Here is a 20171-nt window from a genome sequence, read left to right on the forward strand (position 1 = left end):
CATTTGTACATTTGTTGCCAGCATCATTCTCAAAACATTTTCTTTCTACTTGAGCCCTTGTTATCCGCGCCTCATTTGCCTCTGCCTCCAAGAAGCACTACTTTCTACTAGGAGCGTAGGCCACCTGGCTTTCTCAGCTCTGTGGCCTCCGGCAAGCCACACAGCTCTTGCGTGTCTGTTTTCTCCTCTAAAACACGGGCTTCTACTCTTGACATTCTTCTTCACAGAGTTAGTTTCAGAAGCAAGTGGAGAGTGACTAGAAGCGCTTGGAAGCTGGGTGGGAAGGGAACATATACCAAAGTTGGGAGTGTTTTTAGCTTATTTTAGAAGAATTTTTGTAAAGGGCCTGTTAAGAGGTGGAGCCACCTAGTGTTCAGAGTAGCTCATCTATGTGCTTTGAAACCAAGTCCGAAGTGGAAAGGGGTGCCAGGTGGAAATGCTTTTTGGTGAGACTAGGTCTGAGGAGCAGGGGAACCAGAAAGGTGATGTTTTTAGGTTCTTGGAATTTTTGCCCTGAGATCACAAAGAGGGATAAAAAGAGGGGCATAAAGTGAGCATTCTTTTTTTTTTTTTTTTTTTGCCAAATTAGGGCAAAAGGAAAGCTTTTCTCGAAGACAAGATCATTTGCATCTTTTTGCTGCGTTTAAGTTTCAGGGAGAAAGGAAGACTAAATGCCAGGGGGAGGAACTGGAGGAAGAGGAACAGCACTTGGCAGCCTCCTGCGTGTTTCTGAGTAGCACCCTGGGAATTGGCCCGGGTGTTTGTGGAACTGGGCATATGATATTCATTTGTTCCCTTGGCATGCCAGTCGGCTTTCTGTTTGTATGTGGAAGAGGCGAATAGGGCTTCCCACCTCCAGCACGTCCCTGGGGCACTATGAGGACTAATGAGATAATAGCCGTAAAGTCTCAGAAGCCGCTTGGGAAAAGGCACTTGTGTGGGCAGCCCTCCCAGCAGGGCTTCCCCCTGCTCTGTGCTCCTGGGATAGGCCTGCCCTTGCCCGCTCTTCGGGTGGTTGTCCCTGGCCAAGCAGTTGGTGCCACTCAGGGTTTTGCCTCGTGGAAGGCAGCCTCAAGGCACAGCTCCCAGAAACTTGCCATTTGGTTGCATTCATATGCCTGTGCCATGATGAACTTGAGGTGGCAAAAACCATTCCGAGACCAGACGTGGCTGGGGTTAACTGGATGTGAGCCCATCAGTCTGGTGTTGGGTGCCTCAAGTTGATGCTGTGTTTTTGTTGGTGGTTTCGAACTGCAGACCTCACGGATGGCAGCCCAACACATAAGCACTATGCCACCAGGGCTCCTTTGATTCTGACGTACAGTGGAACTCTCCAGTAGTGTTGTCAAAACTAATCTTTCCAGAAACACACTGCCACACCTTTTTCCTGTGGAGCAGCTGGTGAGTTTGAACTCCCCACCTTTTGATTAGCAGCCAATTGCTTAACCACTGTACCACCAGGATTCCTGAGCTAATTCTAGACCCCCAGAAATACTATGGTCAAGAATTGTATTCTGTGTGGTTGACTCCCGTTGTTTGAGCCTTGTGTTCATACTGTTTTGAGAACTTGGGCTGTACCCGCCGGGTAGTTCCTTTGATGATACTCCGTTTGCATCTCATGGCTACACAGCTGAGGAGCTATCCCACCCCTGTACGGATCGGATGAACCCAGAGCTCCTGGGCGGGAGTATAGCATGTTAATATTACAGCAGCAGGCTGGTAGTGAGGTTAACTCGGGACTGTGGTCATTGATGAACGTCTGTGCCCTGGATAGTGGTTCAGGAACCCTGAATGGGGGGTACATGATGAAGAGTGTTACAGGTCAAGACTGTGGAATCACAGGGAAGAGAGGGAATAGGGCTATGGAATTCAGTCCATGTTCCTGGAACCCTAAGAGGCCTCCAGGATTGCCCTGCCAAGGCATTTTCCAGTCATGGCCAGACGAAGGTTTTCAGCCTTTCTCAGATGAGCTTTGGGATTCCTGGAAGACTAATTGGTTTCTGCCTCCCTTTCAGGGGCTCCATGCGCATTGGGAAAGATTTTATCCTCTTCACCAAGAAGGAAGACACCATGACCTGCCTTTTCCTGTCCCGCACCTTTCACGAAGAGGAAGGCATTGATGAAGTAGGTCTCACCCTCATGGCCTGAGTCATCCATCACCCCCGAGTCTACCCAGGCTGTGCTCACGGGTCACTTGCAAAGCTGAGCTCCTGCTCTCCTCATGGGAGTAGCTGGTTAAATGCATTGGTTGATGGGGTTAATCATAATGTAAGAGGAAGCGTAGCCTCAGAGAACTTCTGGAGAAAACTTTAACTTTATGAGAATGAATCTTAGCGGGTGGCAGGAGCCACGTGTTGGACGTAGAGATCTGCAGCTTGAATTCAGGCTGAGTGGTCACCACGCGAAGTTGTTTTACTGAGAGTGGGGGTGGGTATTTGGGCGTGCCTGACTAGACGTGGAGACCACAGCTGGCAATAATAACAACGTTGCCGGCTTTCCCATCTGATGGCAATTCGGTGGACTGCTGTGAGCTCTTTAGCCATGAGTGAGACACCTGTAGGGCCCAGGCAAATAGTGCAGCATGTAAAGGCATGAAAAGCATCCATGTAAGCTGACTATTGACTGGCCTTCTCTGGGGAGGTGGGGCGGGGTTGCTTTTGAGACCCAATTGCCGATGATTGCTATGTTGGAGGCCCGCCTACTGGATTTAGAATTTTCCAATGTGTAAAGTTTGCGGTAATGAATATGCATCCTCAGTTGATTCTTCGTGTGACTCGGTGGGTCAGATATCTGTCCACCTGCTTCCAGTAAGGTGTATACCCACTCACCTTCCTCCAACTCCTCACCCCCACCCCACCCCTGCCTCTCCATGGGGGCAGCTGGGGACGCCTATGGCCTGCCTGGCCTCATTCGGACTCTCATCCCACTTTGCCCCTGAGAACTGGAGGCCAGAGCTGGAGAGGAGAGGCAGAATGGTGGGAGAAGGGCGAGCAGTGAGTAGCAAGAGCATGTCCAAAGGCCCTGAGGATGCAATGAGGACTGTGGGCAGATAGGTGGGCGTGCATGTGGAGAGCAGAGAGGGACTTGTCAGGCCTGCGCTCAGGGCTAAGCTGAGTGTCTGGGACTTTATCAAAAGAGTACTGGGAAGCAGCCATTAAAAGGAATCTAAGCAACAGTGTGGTAGTCCCTGGCTTTCTGATGGAACTTAAGGGTTGACCATCATACGATGATAGACTCAGAAAGATTAGAGGTGGGAGCTGGGGTGGGCCAGTTGAGAGGCCCTGGCAATGTGCTGGCTATGTGGTCTGGCCTGGGCTCACAGCAGGGAACTTGAGAAAATGGGTCCATCACTTCTGTAGTATGTCAAGCCCAGTTTTGGTGAAGGATACAGGGAAGAAAGGGCCGTGTAAGGGCTGGTGACCTGTTTGGACTTGGGGAAGAAGGGGCAGGTGTGGAAGGGAACGTTTGAGTTATGTTCCAGACATGCCAAGTTATGCCAAATTCCCAGAAGAGATCTGGGCTCCACGGGTTGTGGTTAGCGAATGATCTCATCTAAGAGTGTAGAGACAGACACAGACCCAGGACCCTACTGCACATTCGTGTTTCAAGGTTGGAGAGAAGAGAGTGGCCAAGGAGACAACAGAGTGGCCAGAAAGTTAGGAGGAAAACCAGGAAGGAAGGTGTGGAGACATGGATGCTAAGGGGGAAGTGTCCGGAGCAGAGGATGGGTGCCAATGGCAGGGGAATGAGCTCACTGTTAAAGTGGTACCCTGGTCAGCTGAGGCTGCCGGGGAAAGGGAGGTGCAGAGGGAGGTACAAGTTCACAGAATACACATGGAACTAACTCAATTCCCCTTGTGAAAAGACTAGGTTGAAATTTTTCCCTTACTTGGTGCTAGAAGGTCACTATTTTGGATTGTACTCTGGTGTGAACTCAGCCAAGATTTCAAAATAAGATCATTTTTGACTGGTGAGGAATGTTCAGACCAACCCTGGAGTTTGAATACTATCAGCACAGCGCGCAGATGCCAGCAGTGTTTCAGAAGCCTTAACGGTTTCCTACCCTAAAGGTGGGTCCCTAAGAGGGACCATCTGCTTAGAACAGCGGTTCTCAACCTGTGGGTCGAGACCCCTTGGGGGTTGAACAACCCTTTCACAGGGGTTGGCCAATTCATAAGAGTAGCAAAATGACTGTGATGAAGTAACAATGAAGATAACTTTCTGGTTGTGGGTCACCACAACATGAGGAACTCAATTAAAGGGTCATGGCATTAGGAAGGTTGAGAACTACTGGCTTAGAACCTCTGAGGTACCTCTAGTCTACAGAGGGAGGCAACCCCAGCGTCAGCCATCTCTGTGCTGCCTGAGGACAGCTGGCTCCAGGGAAGGGAAAAGAGCATGTTGGGGATCGGAAAAAGCATTTGAAATAGAGTCTCCAGTAGGCTATTTGAAAAATACCATAACCGAGAAACCTATCACATAGACAGAAGTGTGTCTTCAAGTCTGTGTACAGTTGAGAGAATAATGACAAAGCCAGCACTCACGTAGCCACCACCCAGGTTAGAGACCCGTGTCTCCAGTGATAGTCCTCCCCACCTCTGAAGAAATCACGATCTGACTTTTGTGATGAGTGTGCCTTATTTTTCTTTATATCTGTACCACCACTTTATGCGTCCTTCAGTAAGTTTAGTTTTGCCCTCTTATTAATTTACATCAATGAACTCATGCATCTTTTTTTTTTTAACCTGCATGCAACACTGTGTTTGTGAGAGTCATCCGTGTTAATGCCAGTAGGTGTTAGTCTATTTACTTCTGTCCCTGCGTAGCATTCCACTGTGTCGTCAATAGTCCACAGGTTCATTTCTCTGCTCCCTGGAGGATATTTGGGTTAGTTCTACTTTGGGCTATCTCAATTCTTGTTGCATTCTTACACATGGCTGTTGGTGCATAAGTGCAAGCAGGGCTTCACAGGGTTGAGCGGGGTCATAAGCTGAGAGGTAGAATTGCTGAGTTGTAAAGTGTGGGTGTCTTCAGATTCACTGGACAGTTGGATAAGAGTACTAGCATGGCTTGTGTGTGGCTGTGATGCTGGACGCTATGCCAACAGTAGTTCAGACACCAGCAAGGTCACCGCTAGCAGGCAGGGTCAGCACAGTGTCCAGCTTAGGACAATAAGAGGAAGAAAAAGGCAGTCCACTTCTCTTAAAATGAGCCACTGGAAACCTTGCGAATAACAGGAGAACACCGCCTGATGACGACACACACCTCCTCTCAGGTTAGACGGCACGCACAGTACCACTAGGGAAACCAGCCGCTTCAGAGTACGATTGACCAAATGATGTGGATGGAGCGAAGTTGAAAGCCTTTGGGATCTCCGTTTCTTGATGGGCATGACTCAGATGAGAAGAAACAGCTAGTTGCAAACATTACTAACCAAGAACGTAGGATGTACAAAGTCGGAATCTAGGAACATGGCAAGCGTCCAAATGCACAGGAGTGCGTCAGGATGCTGGCACGCCCGGCCATTTGAGTGAGACCGGCAAGGAGTCTGCTGTGCGTGAAAGTCCGCACTGAAGACCTCACCTTCCTCACTCAGAAACAGACCATCTCAGGACAGTGCGTCGCATCGACCTCCAACAATCTGACTATGAATCCAATGATTGCAACAACTATTAAGGCCAGAGAAGAAGAAATTGAAGATTTTTACCCTTTGATTCCGTCAAAAATCGATCAAACATGCAATCAGGATCATTGATAATGACTGGTGACTGCAATGTGAAATTTAGGAAAGAGGAAGGAGCAGCAGTCGGAAACTATGGCGTTGCTGATAGAAATGTCGCCAGAGATCATGTGCTAGAATTTGGCAAGTCCACCAACATATTGAAATATCTTTTTGCAACAATGAAAATGACCCTTATAAGTGTGGACCTCTCTGCATGGAACACACAGGAATCTAATTAACTGCATCTATGGAAAGATGATGGAGAAGCTCAATATCACAGCATGACCAGAAACCGGGTGCTAAACAGTTTTGCTTGTATGTAAGTCAGGTTGAAGCTAAAAAGAATTAAAAATAGTTTCATGGGAGCTTGCGTATATTACACCTGAAATTAGAGACCATTTGACTCATTGAACACTAATGGGCCAAACCCCAAAGGAGTTGTAGGTGACGTTACGGGCATACACGGGGCACAGCTCACAGCGTGTGGTAACCAGGCCACTGCTGTGGGTTCTGTGGAGGAGAAGAAACGACTCCTGGCCAGTGTGTCATGCCACTCAGATCCTACCACTGCGAGGGCCCCCGCCCGCAGAAGCCAAGCATGAAATGGAGGAGAATACACTTGGGAATGAAATCAGATACCCCCTATAGTATACCCTTGGTTATGGTGAGAATAATACATTTAGGTATACCAAACACATCGCCCTGTTTAATGGAAAGATACAAGGTAAAGCTATGGCAGTCTCTGACTGATTTGAGAACACAGTGATTCAGCCACCTTTTGAGCATACTCTAATGGCATATTTGCATTCCTTGTGAAAAATGAGTGTTGTAGTAATAGGACATGAGATAGTTACTTTTAAAAAAAGACCTTATACATGAAGAAACCAAAAAGTCATTTAAAAGACAGGAAAGAAAGAAAAGACTAAAATGGATGTGAAAAGAGTCTCTGAAACTAGCTCTTGAATGGAAAATAACTAAAGCGAGGGGGCGAGATGATGACATACAAGTTACACGACATATTTCAAAGGACAGCTCAAGAAGACAGCGTCTTGTAATGCAATTACAGAGCCATGGAGTTCGAAAACCCAAAGAGCAGAACAACATAGTCATTTCTCAAGCTGAAAGTAGCGAGAAGTTGTTAAAGTCTTGAGTTGTAATAATGAATTGCAGCAATCTGTGTGCGAAATACTGAATGATGCAGGATGCATCAATAGAAGATGCTTTTCATTTGGTATGAAATGGTCAACATCAGCTGTTTCAGGATGGAGTAGCATGTGATCAAGAACTGATGGGATTGAAGGCGGAAGTTCAAGCTGCATTAAAAGCATTGGTGAAAACCAAGGCTGCAGGACTTGACAGAACACCAACTGAGATAGTTCGACAAATGAGTTGCAGTGCCGAAAGCACTCGCTCCTCTACACTAAGAAATGCGGAGATGGCCAGCTGCTGGAAGAGGTCTAATTCATGCCCATTCCCATCAAAGGCGATCCAATGGAATATGGAAACTATCAGGCCAATATCATAACACATAGCAAGTAAAATATTTTGCTGAAGATAATTAAAGGCTCAACAGGGAATTGCCAGACATTAAGGAGAAAGTTGCTAATGTCAAATAGATCTTGGCGGAAAGCTGAGAATTACCTGTGTTTTCTGTGAGAGATAACAAACAAATGGGAATTGTAGAACACTGACCTGTGCTCATGGGCAGCCTGTACACGGACCACGAGGTCTACAACACTGGAATGATGCATGGTTTAGAATCAGGACAGGTGTGCTTGAGGGTTGTGCCCTTCCATTCTTAGTCTGTATGCCGAGCAAATAATCGGAGAAGCAGGCCTCTTAAGAAAAACAATGTAGCATCAGGGTTGGAGGAAGCCTTCTGAACAAACTACAGTAAGCAGGTGACACACATTGCTTTCTGGTGGAAGAGGAATTGAAGCCCTTCTTGATGAAGCTCAAAGCCGTCCATGTAGATTTACATGTTAACGTAAAACAAAACCCTCACCAGTAAACCAGCAAATAATAACATGATAAGTGAAGAGATTGAATTCCTTAAGCTTTTCATTTGATAAAGAATCCATACGCAGTACCCATAGAAGCAGCACTCGGAATCAGAATGTGTTGCAGTGGGCAAATCATCTGCAAAAGATCTCTAAAGTAAAGCTGTCTCTTTGAAGACCAAGGTGTGCCCGACTCAAGCCACAGTATTTCAGTTGCCTCATATGTTAGAAGGCTGAAGAAGAATTGATGCCTTGGACCCGTGTTGGCGAAGAATACTAAATGTATCATGAGAATAAACAAACTTGGGCTGCAAGAAGTACAGCCAGCGTGCTCTTTAGTGCTTTGGATATGGTCTCAGGACTAAGCAGTCCTTGGAGAAAGATGGCATACTTGGTAGAGGAGTCAGTGCAAAAGAGAAAGACCTAGTGGCTGCGACAATGGTCCTCAATGAAGGAACAGCTGGGAGGATGACACAGGACCACATGGGGTTTCCTTATGTTTCACACGAGGTCACTGGGAACCAACCGGATAGCACCTAACAATAGGATTTTTTTTACTCAATTGAGAAGATGGCCAGAGGCACAACAAATGAGTGGTGCCTGTGCAGAGATCCACGTCATAGACCGGCATCCTCGCCAGAGGTACTGGTGATGGGAGGATGAGTCTTGAGCAGGGGCAGAAACTGAGACTTGCTAAGAAAGGCAGGAATCGGAATAGAGACTCTGGTACCGCCAGCCGGAGGTGCTTGGACCACACCTCCGGGCCTTCTGGAGCCCGTGGGAGGGCGAGAAGATAGGCGCACACTGTTGTGAGGCTCCTTCCCAGTGTCTGCACTTCCTCCACAGGTGATTGTCCCTTTGCCCACCTGGAATGCCCAGACCCACGAGCCTATCACAGACAACGTGGACAAGTTTGCTACCGAGACAGAACTCATCTACAAGTACTCCCCGTTCCACAGTGAAGAAGAAGTGATGACGCAGTTCATGAAGATCCCCGGGAACAGCGGTGAGTAGGCTGAGCCTGCAGCCCCCAGAACTCATCAGCTTTCGAGTCACAAGTGAGATGGGGAGGGGCTTTGGTCACCTGCTCGACTGAAAAGAGGATTTCTGTTCCCCAGGAACATTGGTGATCATCTTTAATCTCAAACTCACGGATAATGGAGAGCCGGAGCTAGACATCATCTCAAATCCAAGAGACATCCAGATGGCGGAGACCTCCCCAGAGGGCACGTGAGTGTGGCTGGGAAGGGCAGGTGGCTGGGACTGAAGGCGATTTTCTTGGTGAGGCAAAGCTCTGTGGCGACTTCCGGGGAGAGGGCAGCACTTTTTTTGGTTCGTTCGGTGGCCACAGGAGAGGGGAAGTTGCCGAGCAGGCCATGTTTTCTTGCCCCAAGGCAGAAGGACAGCTAAGCCAAAAGAAAAGAGAAATGATTACGTGGTCCTTGGTTGGTTCCCTTGATTTGGTGGAAGAAGAAATGGAGACCTGGGGAAGAGGAAGGAATATTCCAGAATTCCACAGGAGGGTTAGTGGTAGGGTCACATCAGGAATACCCCATGTCTGTGAGGCACCTGTGGTGGGGATCCTGACAGGCCAAAGGTGATCTGAGCTGGTGCCCATGTTCTGGGAGCACCCCACCAGGGCAGTAAGAGAAGCTGAGAGCTGTGAGCTGGGCCAGTGGAGGGCTGGCAGAGGTACTTTTGATGAGGGCTGGGTGACAGCGCTCTGCTCTCGCTGCTTCCAGGAAGCCAGAGCGACGTTCGTTCCGTGCCTACGCTGCTGTGCTGTATATTGATCCCCGGATGAGGATCTTCATTCATGGACACAAGGTGCAGACCAAGAGGCTCTCATGCTGCCTGTACAAGCCCAGGTAAGGTCCTCCCTCCACTGGCTCCCTGGGGCCTAGCACGGATACTAGTGAAGATGCCTTGTGAGCAGTTTGGGCAATGCTGACTGTTTGGGCCTTTAAGTTTCAAGTTTCCTGCTTAAGTATAAGAACAGTGCCTTCTGCGACATAGAAGGTCGAGGGCCCTCTGCTTAGCATGGTGAGCTCTCTGAGCCACTTGGCTCCAGGGCCTAGGGGCCTTTGGACACTACACAGGAAAGCACGGGCCTGGTTTTGTATCTGCTATGGGATTAAGGCCTGGTGATTCCCACTTGATGAATAGTGGGACTAGAGATCGCTTACTCACAGCAGCAGGAAACAAATGACACAGGGAATAAGAAACGATCTTTTTTCCCCAAATAAACTTGCATTTATCATTCACCACGAGGGGCCTTGGGGGAGATGGCCGGAAGGCAGAGTGCTTCGTCACCGGGCCCCACTGCTGCTCAGGTCCTCCGCGGTCGCTCTGTCTGCCCCTTCAGGATGTACAAGTACACGTCGAGCCGCTTCAAGACCCGTGCCGAGCAGGAGGTGAAGAAAGCGGAGCACGTGGCGCGCATCGGTAATGCCCTCCCTGTCTGCAGAGGGCTGCATCGGAAGGCCACTCCCGCGGCGCGTAGAGCTGTTCTCAGTCATTGTTTCCTTCTGTGCTCCTTGTCACCCTCCCCATGTGGATCCCTCCAGCATTTTCCCTCAGACCACCCCCACTCCCAGGCCATTTCTAGAGATTGCTCTAAAACTGTAGCAGCTCCTTGGCTTGTTCAGAGCGAAGAATCCCACACGCTCCATTATCTCTCTAATAAGTGGGAGACTGGTTTTCCTGACTCCCGGGCAAAATCTGCCTCCGATGCTGACCTGGGCTTCCTCGGGCTGTTTAGTGGCACCTGATTTTAAAGACTTCTCTAGCTTCCAACTCAAGCTGAAGGCCTGCCTGGACCATTTTGTCACCTGTTAGGATCCACGGGCAAAGTTTGACAAACAAGTCTCGGGTATAAATAGTGCCTGGCTTCTTTGGAGCCCTCTTGAGATTTTTGGAAGCCAGATTTTTTTTTCTTCAGTGGACTCTAGAGTCCAGGCTTGATGGTTTCTCTCCGCGCTCATGGACCCAGTGTCCCCAGGACCGAGCTGTCCTTTCCCTTGAAAGTGATCCAGCAGGGCTAGCACCCCTCCAGGACTCCCAAAGAGGTTTGAACTTTTGAGTTTCCTTATCATAATTTCTTCTGGGTTTCAGCTGAAGAGAAGGCACGGGAGGCAGAGAGCAAAGCCCGCGCTTTAGAGCTGCGCCTGGGTGGCGATCTCACGCGAGAATCCAGGGTAAGGAGTCTGACCCGTGCAGCCGTCCCGGAGTCTGCCAGCCTTCCCCGGGCTGCTCATGCACCCGTTGTGTTGTTAACGCTGAGAAATGGATGCTCAGATGTTTACATAGCCACGTACCATTAAGTGAATGCCCCACCAGACTCCTGGTTCATCATTTTAGCCTGTCAGCAACCGTAGGCAGAAGGCACTGTTACGCTCCCCAGCGTAAAGCTAGGGAAATGGAGGTGTCAGGAGGCTCAGTTCCAGATCCCTAGGTCACACCCAGTGAAGTGAGGTCAGGGCTGGATACAGTCCCTGCCACACCTGGAGGTGAGCCCCTGGGTCCCCTTCTTCCCGTCAGCAGTCCTAGAGTAGTGAGACACCACTGTGGGTTGGTCACAGGGAGGGCCATTTTCTGTAGAGTGGAGTCCACTCCCGGATGTGGGTTTACACTTCCTGAGTCAGAGTGAGAGTGTGTAGAGATGGGTGTTGCTGCGCCATCTGAAGTGGCCAGAAGAAGCGCCCCCTCACTCGGTGCTGATGAACATTTGCAGGTGCTGCTGAGGCAAGTGCAGAACACAGCCATCACTCTGCGCAGAGAGGCTGACGTCAAGAAGCGGATCAAGGAGGCCAAGCAGCGGTGAGTGCCGGGCCTACAGCATGTTGGCCTTCAGAGTGGTGTGCTTGCATCCTGGCTCTTGCCAGTTACCAGTGAGAGTAGGAGGGGCCCTCCCTCCCCCAGGTTTCCATTGAGAGTGAAGCTAGCTGAGAGCACGCCATTGATCATTGAATCCCACACACCTGTCTCTCTACCCTGCAGGAGAGAGAGTGAGTGGGCTTCTTAACTCATCCACCACCTGGAATCAAGCATTGGTTAAAGCTGGGAATGTCTCATTTGTTTCTTTTCCTTTTTGTTTTTTAAAGGATGTAGAAAATGCTCCTTGTATAAACATTGAAAAGCACAACAGTTAAGGAGTGACAAAATAGAAATGTCCATGTAGTGCCTCCACCTCGTGATGGCTACTCTGTTAATATTTTGTACCAATGGGGAGGCTTTAAAAAGTTTGGGGTAGAGGGACCTGGATAAGACGAGGTGGGCCTGGCTATTGCTGGTTGGGCAAGGCTTTGTCTTGTGAGGTGGGAATTCTGCCACCTTTCTCCCCACCCTTGTTTCTGAAATGAAATGCGTTTGGCGTTAGGAAGGGGGTGAGCCTGGGGCAGGCAGAGGGCCTGTGGTCTTTATGGCTCCTAGAGTTCCTACTGTTGATCTTGATCTTCTCTTTGGCCACCTTTAGACAAAGACTATGCCAAGACGTGGGGCTCTAAGTTTTACAATAGCTATTTATTCGTATCATCTTTTTTTGTCTAGGAATGTAAAAATGATTCTAAAGTTAGCTGTGTAATAAAAATCAATCAGATTCATTGTACCTACGGGGGGAGGGGGGAGTTTGGGGAGAAGAAAGTCCATTATCTTTGCATTCCATTTTTCCTCCAGCTTTTTTATGTCCCCTGGTGCCTCGATGGCTGTGAGTTTGTTCTTTGGTTTGGTATTTCCAATATATTTTATTTTACTCCTTCATCATCCCTCCCCTACAAATTTGGGGAAAGTATTGTAGGTGAAGCTTTGTAGCATTTTCACCTGAAATGGGGATTTTTCCCATGCCATTAAATTATCCCATGTGTAGACCATTCTGGGCGCTAGGGCCGGAATTGCATGCTGCTCCTTGTCTCCTGCCCAGTGAGAGGCTTTGTGTGCTGACTCTGAGTCAGTCTCTGTCAGCTTTCTAGCTTTGAAGGTTTTATTGACATTATTCTTATGAGTGTGTCTTCTCTTTCTTTCATTGTTCTCGCAAGTTTTTGACTTTGCTGCTCATTTACTGTTGCGTGAGTAGGGCTTGGGGGGTGGTATGAAGGTTCATCCTGTGTTTATGATACCACATGACTTCACGGTCACCCGTCCATGTGTACACCCATCCCTGTTTTGTTACCAAAAGCTGAAGCTGCAGGCTTGTGGCTTGTGTGGTGGGTGCAGCTATGCCATTGGTATTTCAAATCTCATCGACCATCGTGGACAGGTTTCAGCAGAGCTTCCAGAGTTTTCCTAAGACAGATGAGGAAAATGGAAGAAACGGTCCATGTTTTAGGCATTAACCACTGGAAAAATGTATGAATAGCGATGCAACGTTGTCTGATGCAGTGCCGGTAGATAAAGACCGCAGGTTGGTTGGGAGGCACTCAAGGAGGATCAGCGAAAACGAAGATGACTCGCAATGAAATGGATGGACCCAGTGGAGTGGCTGCAGTCGGGTCACTAGGAGTTGGAGCCAACCTGGCAGCCCCCACAGCAACAGAAGCAGCCCCACCACGTGTCTGTCCCGGTCACGTGTGAGGGAGGTAGCACGTGGAAAGAGATGCGAAGTGTTTACAAAAAGTCGTGCATTTCAAACACTGCAGTTTGGCTAACAGATAGAAGACCTGCCTGAATGAGTCCTTCGTCTTTCATTTCAGAGCACTTAAAGAGCCGAAGGAGCTGAATTTCATTTTTGGGGTCAATATTGAGCACCGGGACCTGGATGGCATGTTTATCTACAACTGCAGCCGCCTGATCAAGATGTATGAGAAAGTGGGCCCACAGCTGGAAGGGGGCATGTGAGTACTGCCCAAGGGGCGCTGCCAACCGCAGGTGGATGCTGGGAGGGTCTGGGCCTGAGGGGCGACAGATGTGTGGACTGTGTCCCCATACAGGGCATGTGGCGGGGTGGTTGGAGTTGTTGATGTGCCCTACCTGGTCCTGGAGCCTACACACAACAAGCAGGACTTCGCAGACGCCAAGGAGTACCGGCACCTGCTGCGTGCCATGGGGGAGCACCTGGCTCAGTACTGGAAGGACATTGCCATTGGTAATGGGGCTGGGCATCTGGGTCTCTGCCCGTTCCCATTGACTTTCAGGTTTAAATGCTGTACCAGAGGCTATATGATACATGGGTATTTCTCTTGTAGCCCAGCGGGGAATCATCAAGTTCTGGGATGAGTTTGGCTACCTCTCTGCCAACTGGAACCAGCCCCCTTCCAGCGAGTTGCGCTACAAACGCAGGAGAGCTATGGAAATCCCAACCACCATCCAATGTGGTGAGTCAGCCTGGTGGGCACCCTCTCGAGGCCTCCCCGTTGTAGGCCCCTCTCCTCTGTCCTGGTGCTGCTTCCTGGCAGTGGTAGAAATCCATGGACTCTCAGCCCCACTAAGGCTGGGGGACCTGTGATGTCAGTGACGGACTCTGCTTGTCCCTCCTGAATGAGGCTGTGGTCATGCAGAGGCCAGGCCTCACTGGGTTGGGTGCCCTGTGATCTACATTCTGAGTGGCATCTGTCCTGGAATCCTGCTGGAAAGGGAGGAGGATGGGCTGGGAGTCAGAGAGCCCACCACGCAGCCCTCCTCCCCTTGTGGGAGTCACTGGTCCCGAGAAGAGTTCTTCTGTAAGCACGAGCAGAGTTGGAGGAGAGGGAGAGTCTGGGGCATCTCTGCCGCAGGCCCATCTGAGAAGTCTCGGTCACAGGTGATACTGATGCATGTGGATGACGTTTCTGGGGGTGATGTCTGTATTTCAGATTTGTGCCTGAAGTGGCGGACCCTCCCCTTCCAGCTGAGTTCTGTGGAAAAAGATTACCCAGACACCTGGGTTTGCTCCATGAATCCTGATCCTGAGCAGGACCAGTGAGTACTTTCTCTTAGAAAGAATTAGGGGTACTTCGTCTCTTCCCCCAGTGTTCTCCCTGTTTTCTCCGGTCCCTGTCCTTAGTGTCTGTACATCTTGCTGCAGATAGTAGATTAGCAGGTGACCCCAAAAGCCTCGTCATTGGTCGGAAAAGCAGGTCTCGGCCCCTCCAGCGCAGGCCTGTGTTGCTGTGGCCTCCTAGACCTTTCTCACACAGGTGTGATGCTTCTGAGCAGAAGCAGAAGGTTCCCCTGGGGACTTTCAGAAAGGACACGAAAACACAGGAGGAGAAGCAGAAGCAGCTGACGGAGAAAATTCGGCAACAGCAGGAAAAGCTGGAGGCCCTACAGGTGTGTGTGTCGGGCACGGTCAGCCAGCCTGGTCGTGGACCTCCCAGTGCGAGAGCCTCCCGCTGGCGCCCCAGTTCCCTCAGGCTCACGTGTGCCGCTCAGGGTCTTGGGCCTCCGCCTCCGGTTCTGGACACATTGTTTTCTGAGTGTAGCTTATTTACTCGTTTTGAAAAGCAAACTATGTATTTTGTTGACAAGTGGTCCAATTCATGTCGAGTCTTGTAAAAAGCCAGAAAATGAACACCCAGCCTTCTTTGTGGTACCTTCCCGCCCTCGCTGCATGCCTATGTATCTGCAAACGCGTAGGTTTTTAAATAGAAATGTGAAGCTCATCCTGCACGTTGATGTGTGTATTTTGCACATAATTTTCTGGGAATAATTTTTTTAGAAGTGCAATTGAGAGTAAACAAAACAGACCAAATCCGTTGCTAGAGCGCGCGAGCGCGCAGAACTGCCGCATAGGGAAAACAAGGCTGTAGTCTCTCTGGAGGGGCTGGGGGACTGGAACGACCGACCTTCCTCCTCCAGCCCCGCACTGAGCCCGCTGTACCACCAGAGCTCACTGGAAGGATAAAAGGCTTGTACAAGTCTCTGGGTGTTCACATTCATTCCCCGGTTACTACTTTCCAGAAGATGTGCCAATTTCTATTTTTTAACCAGTAAAATGTGAGAATATAAAAATTTTTAAATGTTTGAGTCATTTTGGTAGAAAGGATATGCCTCTGGTCATTTGAATTTCTTTTATATTTTTAAGATGAGGTATGTTTTTATGTGTCCATTAACATTTCTTTTAGTGTTGCTTATTGTATTTCTTTGGGGGGGGCTGTGTTTGTGACTTCAATTCTGTTTTTTTTTTTCTTTTAATCATTTTAGTGGGGGCTCTTACAGCTTTTATAACAATCGATACATCAATTGTATCAAGCACATTTGCACATATGTTGCTATCATTTTCTAAGCATTTTCTTTCTGATTGAGCCCTTGGTATCAGCAACTCTTTTTTTTCCCTATTTTCCCCACCTTCCCACCCTTGTGAACCCTTGATGAATTATAAATTATTATTTTCACATCTTTTTTTTATATTTTCACATCTTATGCTAACTGCTTCACTCACATTTTTTCCTTTATTTTTCATTATTTATTTATTTGTTTACATTTCATCATTTTATTAGGGGCTAATATAACTCTTATCACAATTCATACATACATCAATTGTGTAAAGCACATTTGTACATTCATTGCCCTCATCATTCTCAAAATACTTGCTCTCCACTTAAGCCCCTGACATCAGCTCCATAATTTTCCCTTCCTTCCCCGCTCCCTCCTCCCTCATAAACCCTTGATAATTTATAAATTATTATTTTGTCATATCTTGCCCTGTCCGACATCTCCCTTCACCCACTTTTTTGTAGTCTGTCCCCCAGGGTGGAGGTCACATGTAGATCCTGATCATCGGTTCCCCCTTTCCAACCCACCCTCCTTTCACCCTCCCAGTATCACCATTCATACCATTGGTCCTGAAGGGATCATCCATCCTAGATTCCCTGTTTCCAGTTCCTATCTGTACCAGTGTCCATCCTCTGGTCTAGCCACACTTGCAAGGTAGAATGGGATCTTGATAGTGGTGGGGTGGGGAGAGGAAGCATTTAGGAACTAGAGAAAAATTGTATGTTTCATCTTTGCTACATCGCACTCTGACTGGCTCGTCTCCTCCCTGAGACCATTCTGTAAGGGGATCTCCAGTGGCCTACAGATGGGCTTTGGGTCTCCACTCCGCACTCCCCCTAATTCACTAAGATTAGATTTTTTTGTTCTGATGATGCCTGATACCTGATCCCTTCAACACCTCGTGATCACACAGGCTGATGTGCTTCTTCCTTGTGGGCTTTGTTGCTTCTGAGCTAAATGGCTGCCTGTTTACCTTCAAGCCTTTAAGACCCCAGATGCTATCTCTTTGGATAGCCGGGCACCATCAGCTTTCTTCACCACGTTTGCTTATTCACCTGCTTTTCTTCAACAGTTGGGTCGGGAAGGTGAGCATCATAGAATGCCAAGTTAATAGAAGAAAGTATTCATGCATTGAGGGAGTACTTGAGTGGAGACCCAATGTCCTTCTGCTACCTTAATACTAAACCTATAAATATAGGCTCATAGATCTATTTCCCCATACTCATATATAAATATATTTGCATATGTGCATGCCTTTGTCTAGACCTCTATAAATGCCCTTTGCCTCCTAGCTCTTTCCTCTATTTCCCTTGACTTTCCTCCTGTCCCACTGTCATGCTCCGTCCTCACCAGGGTTTCAGCAATTCCTCTTTGTTACCTTACCCTTGATCATGCCCTACCAGGCCTCCCACACCCTCCTCACCACCGATTTGGATCACTTGTTGTTCCCTTGTCCCTGGGTTTGTTAACACCACTACCTTCCCCTCCTCTCCCCCTCTCCCATGTCCCCTTGGAACTGTCGATCCCATTGTTTTCTCTTCCAGATTGTTCCTCCAGCCTATCTTATTTAGACAGACCTGCGGAGATAATAACATGCACAAAAACAAGACAGAGCAAAACCAAGCAACAATGTACAGTAAAACAACAACAAACCAATAACAACAAAACAAAACACAACAAGAAAGAAAAGCTTGTAGTTAGTTCAAGGATTGTTTGTTGGCCTTTAGGAGTGCTTTCCAGTCCAGTCTGTTGGGGCACCATACCCTGGCCCCAAAGTCCACTTTCAGCATTCCCTGGGGACCTTGCCACTCCATTCCCTTGCAGTTCTGCTGCACTCCCCTTAGTGCCTTGCCTCAGGGTGTGGCGGGATCAGATCAGGTGCAATTCCCACACTGTCTCCGGTGTTGTCCCCTGTAGGGCTATGGGTCAGTGAGGGACGTTGCATCTCATAGTGGGACAGGCCATGTGGTCCTCTCTTTGGACTGGCTGCTCCAATTAGGAACATTGTCCTCATGGCCTGCTGGTCCAGGATGTACTCCACTGTCTCCTCCTCCCCCTTCATCTGCTCCCGTGTGCTCCAGTCAGATATGTCTCTCTCCTGGAGCTGCAGATTCAATGTCATCCTTTGAAATAAATTCTTCTGTGGGAGGACCGGGTGTCCACTTAGTATTTGGTACTGGGGCCAGCCCCTTAGACCTCTCCACTAGTTCCCTACTCCTCGCCGGCATGTTGCATTCACATCTTGGAGCACTGGGTTGACGTCTGATCCCTCTTTCCCTGCTTCCCTCACATTTCTGTTGCTCTGCCCTTTTGTGGGGTGTGTGTGTGTATTATACATTGATCATTGCGATCTGTTTCCCGCTTTTCCTTCTTCCCCCGCCTTTCTCCTATCCTCCTGGTATCACTACTCCGTGTCTGTCCCTGAGGGGCTTATCTGCCCTGGATTCCGTGTGTCAGAGCTCTTCTCTGTACCAGTGTACATGCTCCATCCTAGCCAGATGTGCAAAGCAGAGCTGGGGTCATGGTAGTGGGTGTGGGGAAGCATTAAAGAGCTAGAGGAATGTCGTGTGTTCACTCAATTCTTGAGGATAGTAAAAAGGCTTTTCTCTGGCCGTCTGACACCACATGCATTGCCATCGTCATCGTGCTCCGCCGTCTTCTGCTCCCTCCTACCCCGCCCTCCACACTGCCCCCGCCAAAGCCCACCTGTCCTTTGTTCAAGTTGTCTCCCACCCAGAAGGCCGTTGCTACTTCCACTGGTTCCTCCTCTTCTGGAAATTGAGTCCATTGGCACTTTTTCTCGTTCTTTCAATCACTTGCTTCATTATGTAAACCGAATACCCCTGCCATCGAGCCATTCCCGTCTCACGGCGCCCCTATAACATCCTGTGATTTGCTGATGTCTTCGTGAGAACAGGGGACCCATAAGATTTGGGCCGTGGCCCGTGGTCTTATTTGCCCTAGAGCCCAGACACCTGGTGGGCGCCCCAAAAGAGTTGACCTGCAAGTACCCAGACATGCAAATGACTCATCTTCATGTTTGCCCTGCAGAAAACCACCCCCATTCGCTCCCAAGCCGACTTGAAGAAATTACCCTTGGAAGTGACCACAAGGCCGACCCCTGAGGTAAGGCAGGCCCAGGGCCCCGAGAACATGCCCCCAGTGGTCCCGTGGTCGCTTCCGTCTGCTTACTCTTCTCTGGGATGTTTTTTTCAGGAACCTGCCCGTAGACCACAGCGTCCGCGGTCACCCCCTCTACCTGCTGTGATCAAGAATGCCCCGAGCAGACCCCCGCCCCCTCCAGTCCTTAGGCCCACCAGCCAGCTCCGCAGGGCCCCCGTGAGCAGCAGTGCCCCAAAGCTGCCTGCAGCACCAGAGGAGGCCAGTACGTCCAGACTGCTGCAGCCGCCCAGGGCCGCCCGGAAGCCCAGCAATACTCTGGTCAAGGTGGTGCCTCAGCCTCCCCCTCTGGTGCAGCCACCAACTCCACTGCCGAGTGCCAAGATGGCTCCGCAGATCCCTCCCCTCAGAGCCATGAGATCTGCTGTGGTCAAGAAGCCAGAGCCACCCAGCAAGCTCTGTCCGGTGAGAAACCTTTCTTCCTCCACCCGTGTCTCTCCTGAGAGGAGAGCAGACTGGGGGAACCAGGGAGGTCACCACAGCTGAGCCTCCCTGTGCCCATGAGGAGAGGGAGCCTAGATGGCTAAAGGGACTGGGTCGGGGGCCCAGAGCACGTTGGTAACTGGTTAGAATGTGCCCCAACCTGGGCAGCCTCTGAGCTGTCGACTACAAGCTTGTGTGCTTCTCTGGCTTTTCCTGGTGGGTGTAGGAGGCAGGCAAGGTTGGTAGCCGCACCAGTGCTTGGCGTGTTCCAGGGGTGCTTGCCAGGTAGATGCAGGGGCTGTGAATTGAGTGTCTTCCTTGTGCCAACTCTGAGTCTGCTTGAACCTGTGCCCGTAAGCTCAGAGGCCAGGAGGTGGCTGGTGTGCTGAGTAATGTCAGAGAGGACAGGGCCCCCTGACTCTGTCCACTCTTTGCCTTGCCCAAGGCTGTCCCTGGCCGAAAGCGCAGTTTGGGGGTCTCTGACGAGGACGAGGCTGAAGAAGAGGCCGAGAGGAAGAAGGAGCGGTCCAAGCGGGGCAAGTTGACTGTGAAGGAGGAAAAGAAGGAGACCCATGAGGTAAGTGCAGTGAGGGTCTCTGAGCCTGCCTCCTCGGGCCCACCCTCCCCCACCCGCCGAACCACCGGGCTTGTGTTCTGTG

The 20171-nt window shown here is 49.6% G+C and overlaps 1 protein-coding gene across 2 annotated transcripts in view; it reads left to right on the plus strand.

Moving 5' to 3' along the window:
* MORC2 (MORC family CW-type zinc finger 2) overlaps positions 1–20171 on the plus strand; it is a 51167-nt gene that overhangs the window by 20617 nt on the left and 10379 nt on the right. For both annotated transcript variants that reach the window (XM_075535131.1, XM_075535132.1), the window contains exons 6-20: positions 2016–2124; positions 8569–8728; positions 8841–8952; positions 9465–9590; positions 10088–10167; positions 10837–10919; positions 11456–11541; positions 13410–13550; positions 13647–13801; positions 13902–14030; positions 14508–14613; positions 14832–14964; positions 18961–19035; positions 19126–19494; positions 19958–20089. In XM_075535131.1, coding sequence (XP_075391246.1) covers positions 2016–2124; positions 8569–8728; positions 8841–8952; positions 9465–9590; positions 10088–10167; positions 10837–10919; positions 11456–11541; positions 13410–13550; positions 13647–13801; positions 13902–14030; positions 14508–14613; positions 14832–14964; positions 18961–19035; positions 19126–19494; positions 19958–20089 — 1996 coding nt within the window. The remainder of the gene's footprint in view (positions 1–2015; positions 2125–8568; positions 8729–8840; positions 8953–9464; positions 9591–10087; positions 10168–10836; positions 10920–11455; positions 11542–13409; positions 13551–13646; positions 13802–13901; positions 14031–14507; positions 14614–14831; positions 14965–18960; positions 19036–19125; positions 19495–19957; positions 20090–20171) is intronic.

Source organism: Tenrec ecaudatus, chromosome 16 (assembly GCF_050624435.1).
Source record: "Tenrec ecaudatus isolate mTenEca1 chromosome 16, mTenEca1.hap1, whole genome shotgun sequence".
NCBI lineage: Eukaryota > Metazoa > Chordata > Mammalia > Afrosoricida > Tenrecidae > Tenrec > Tenrec ecaudatus.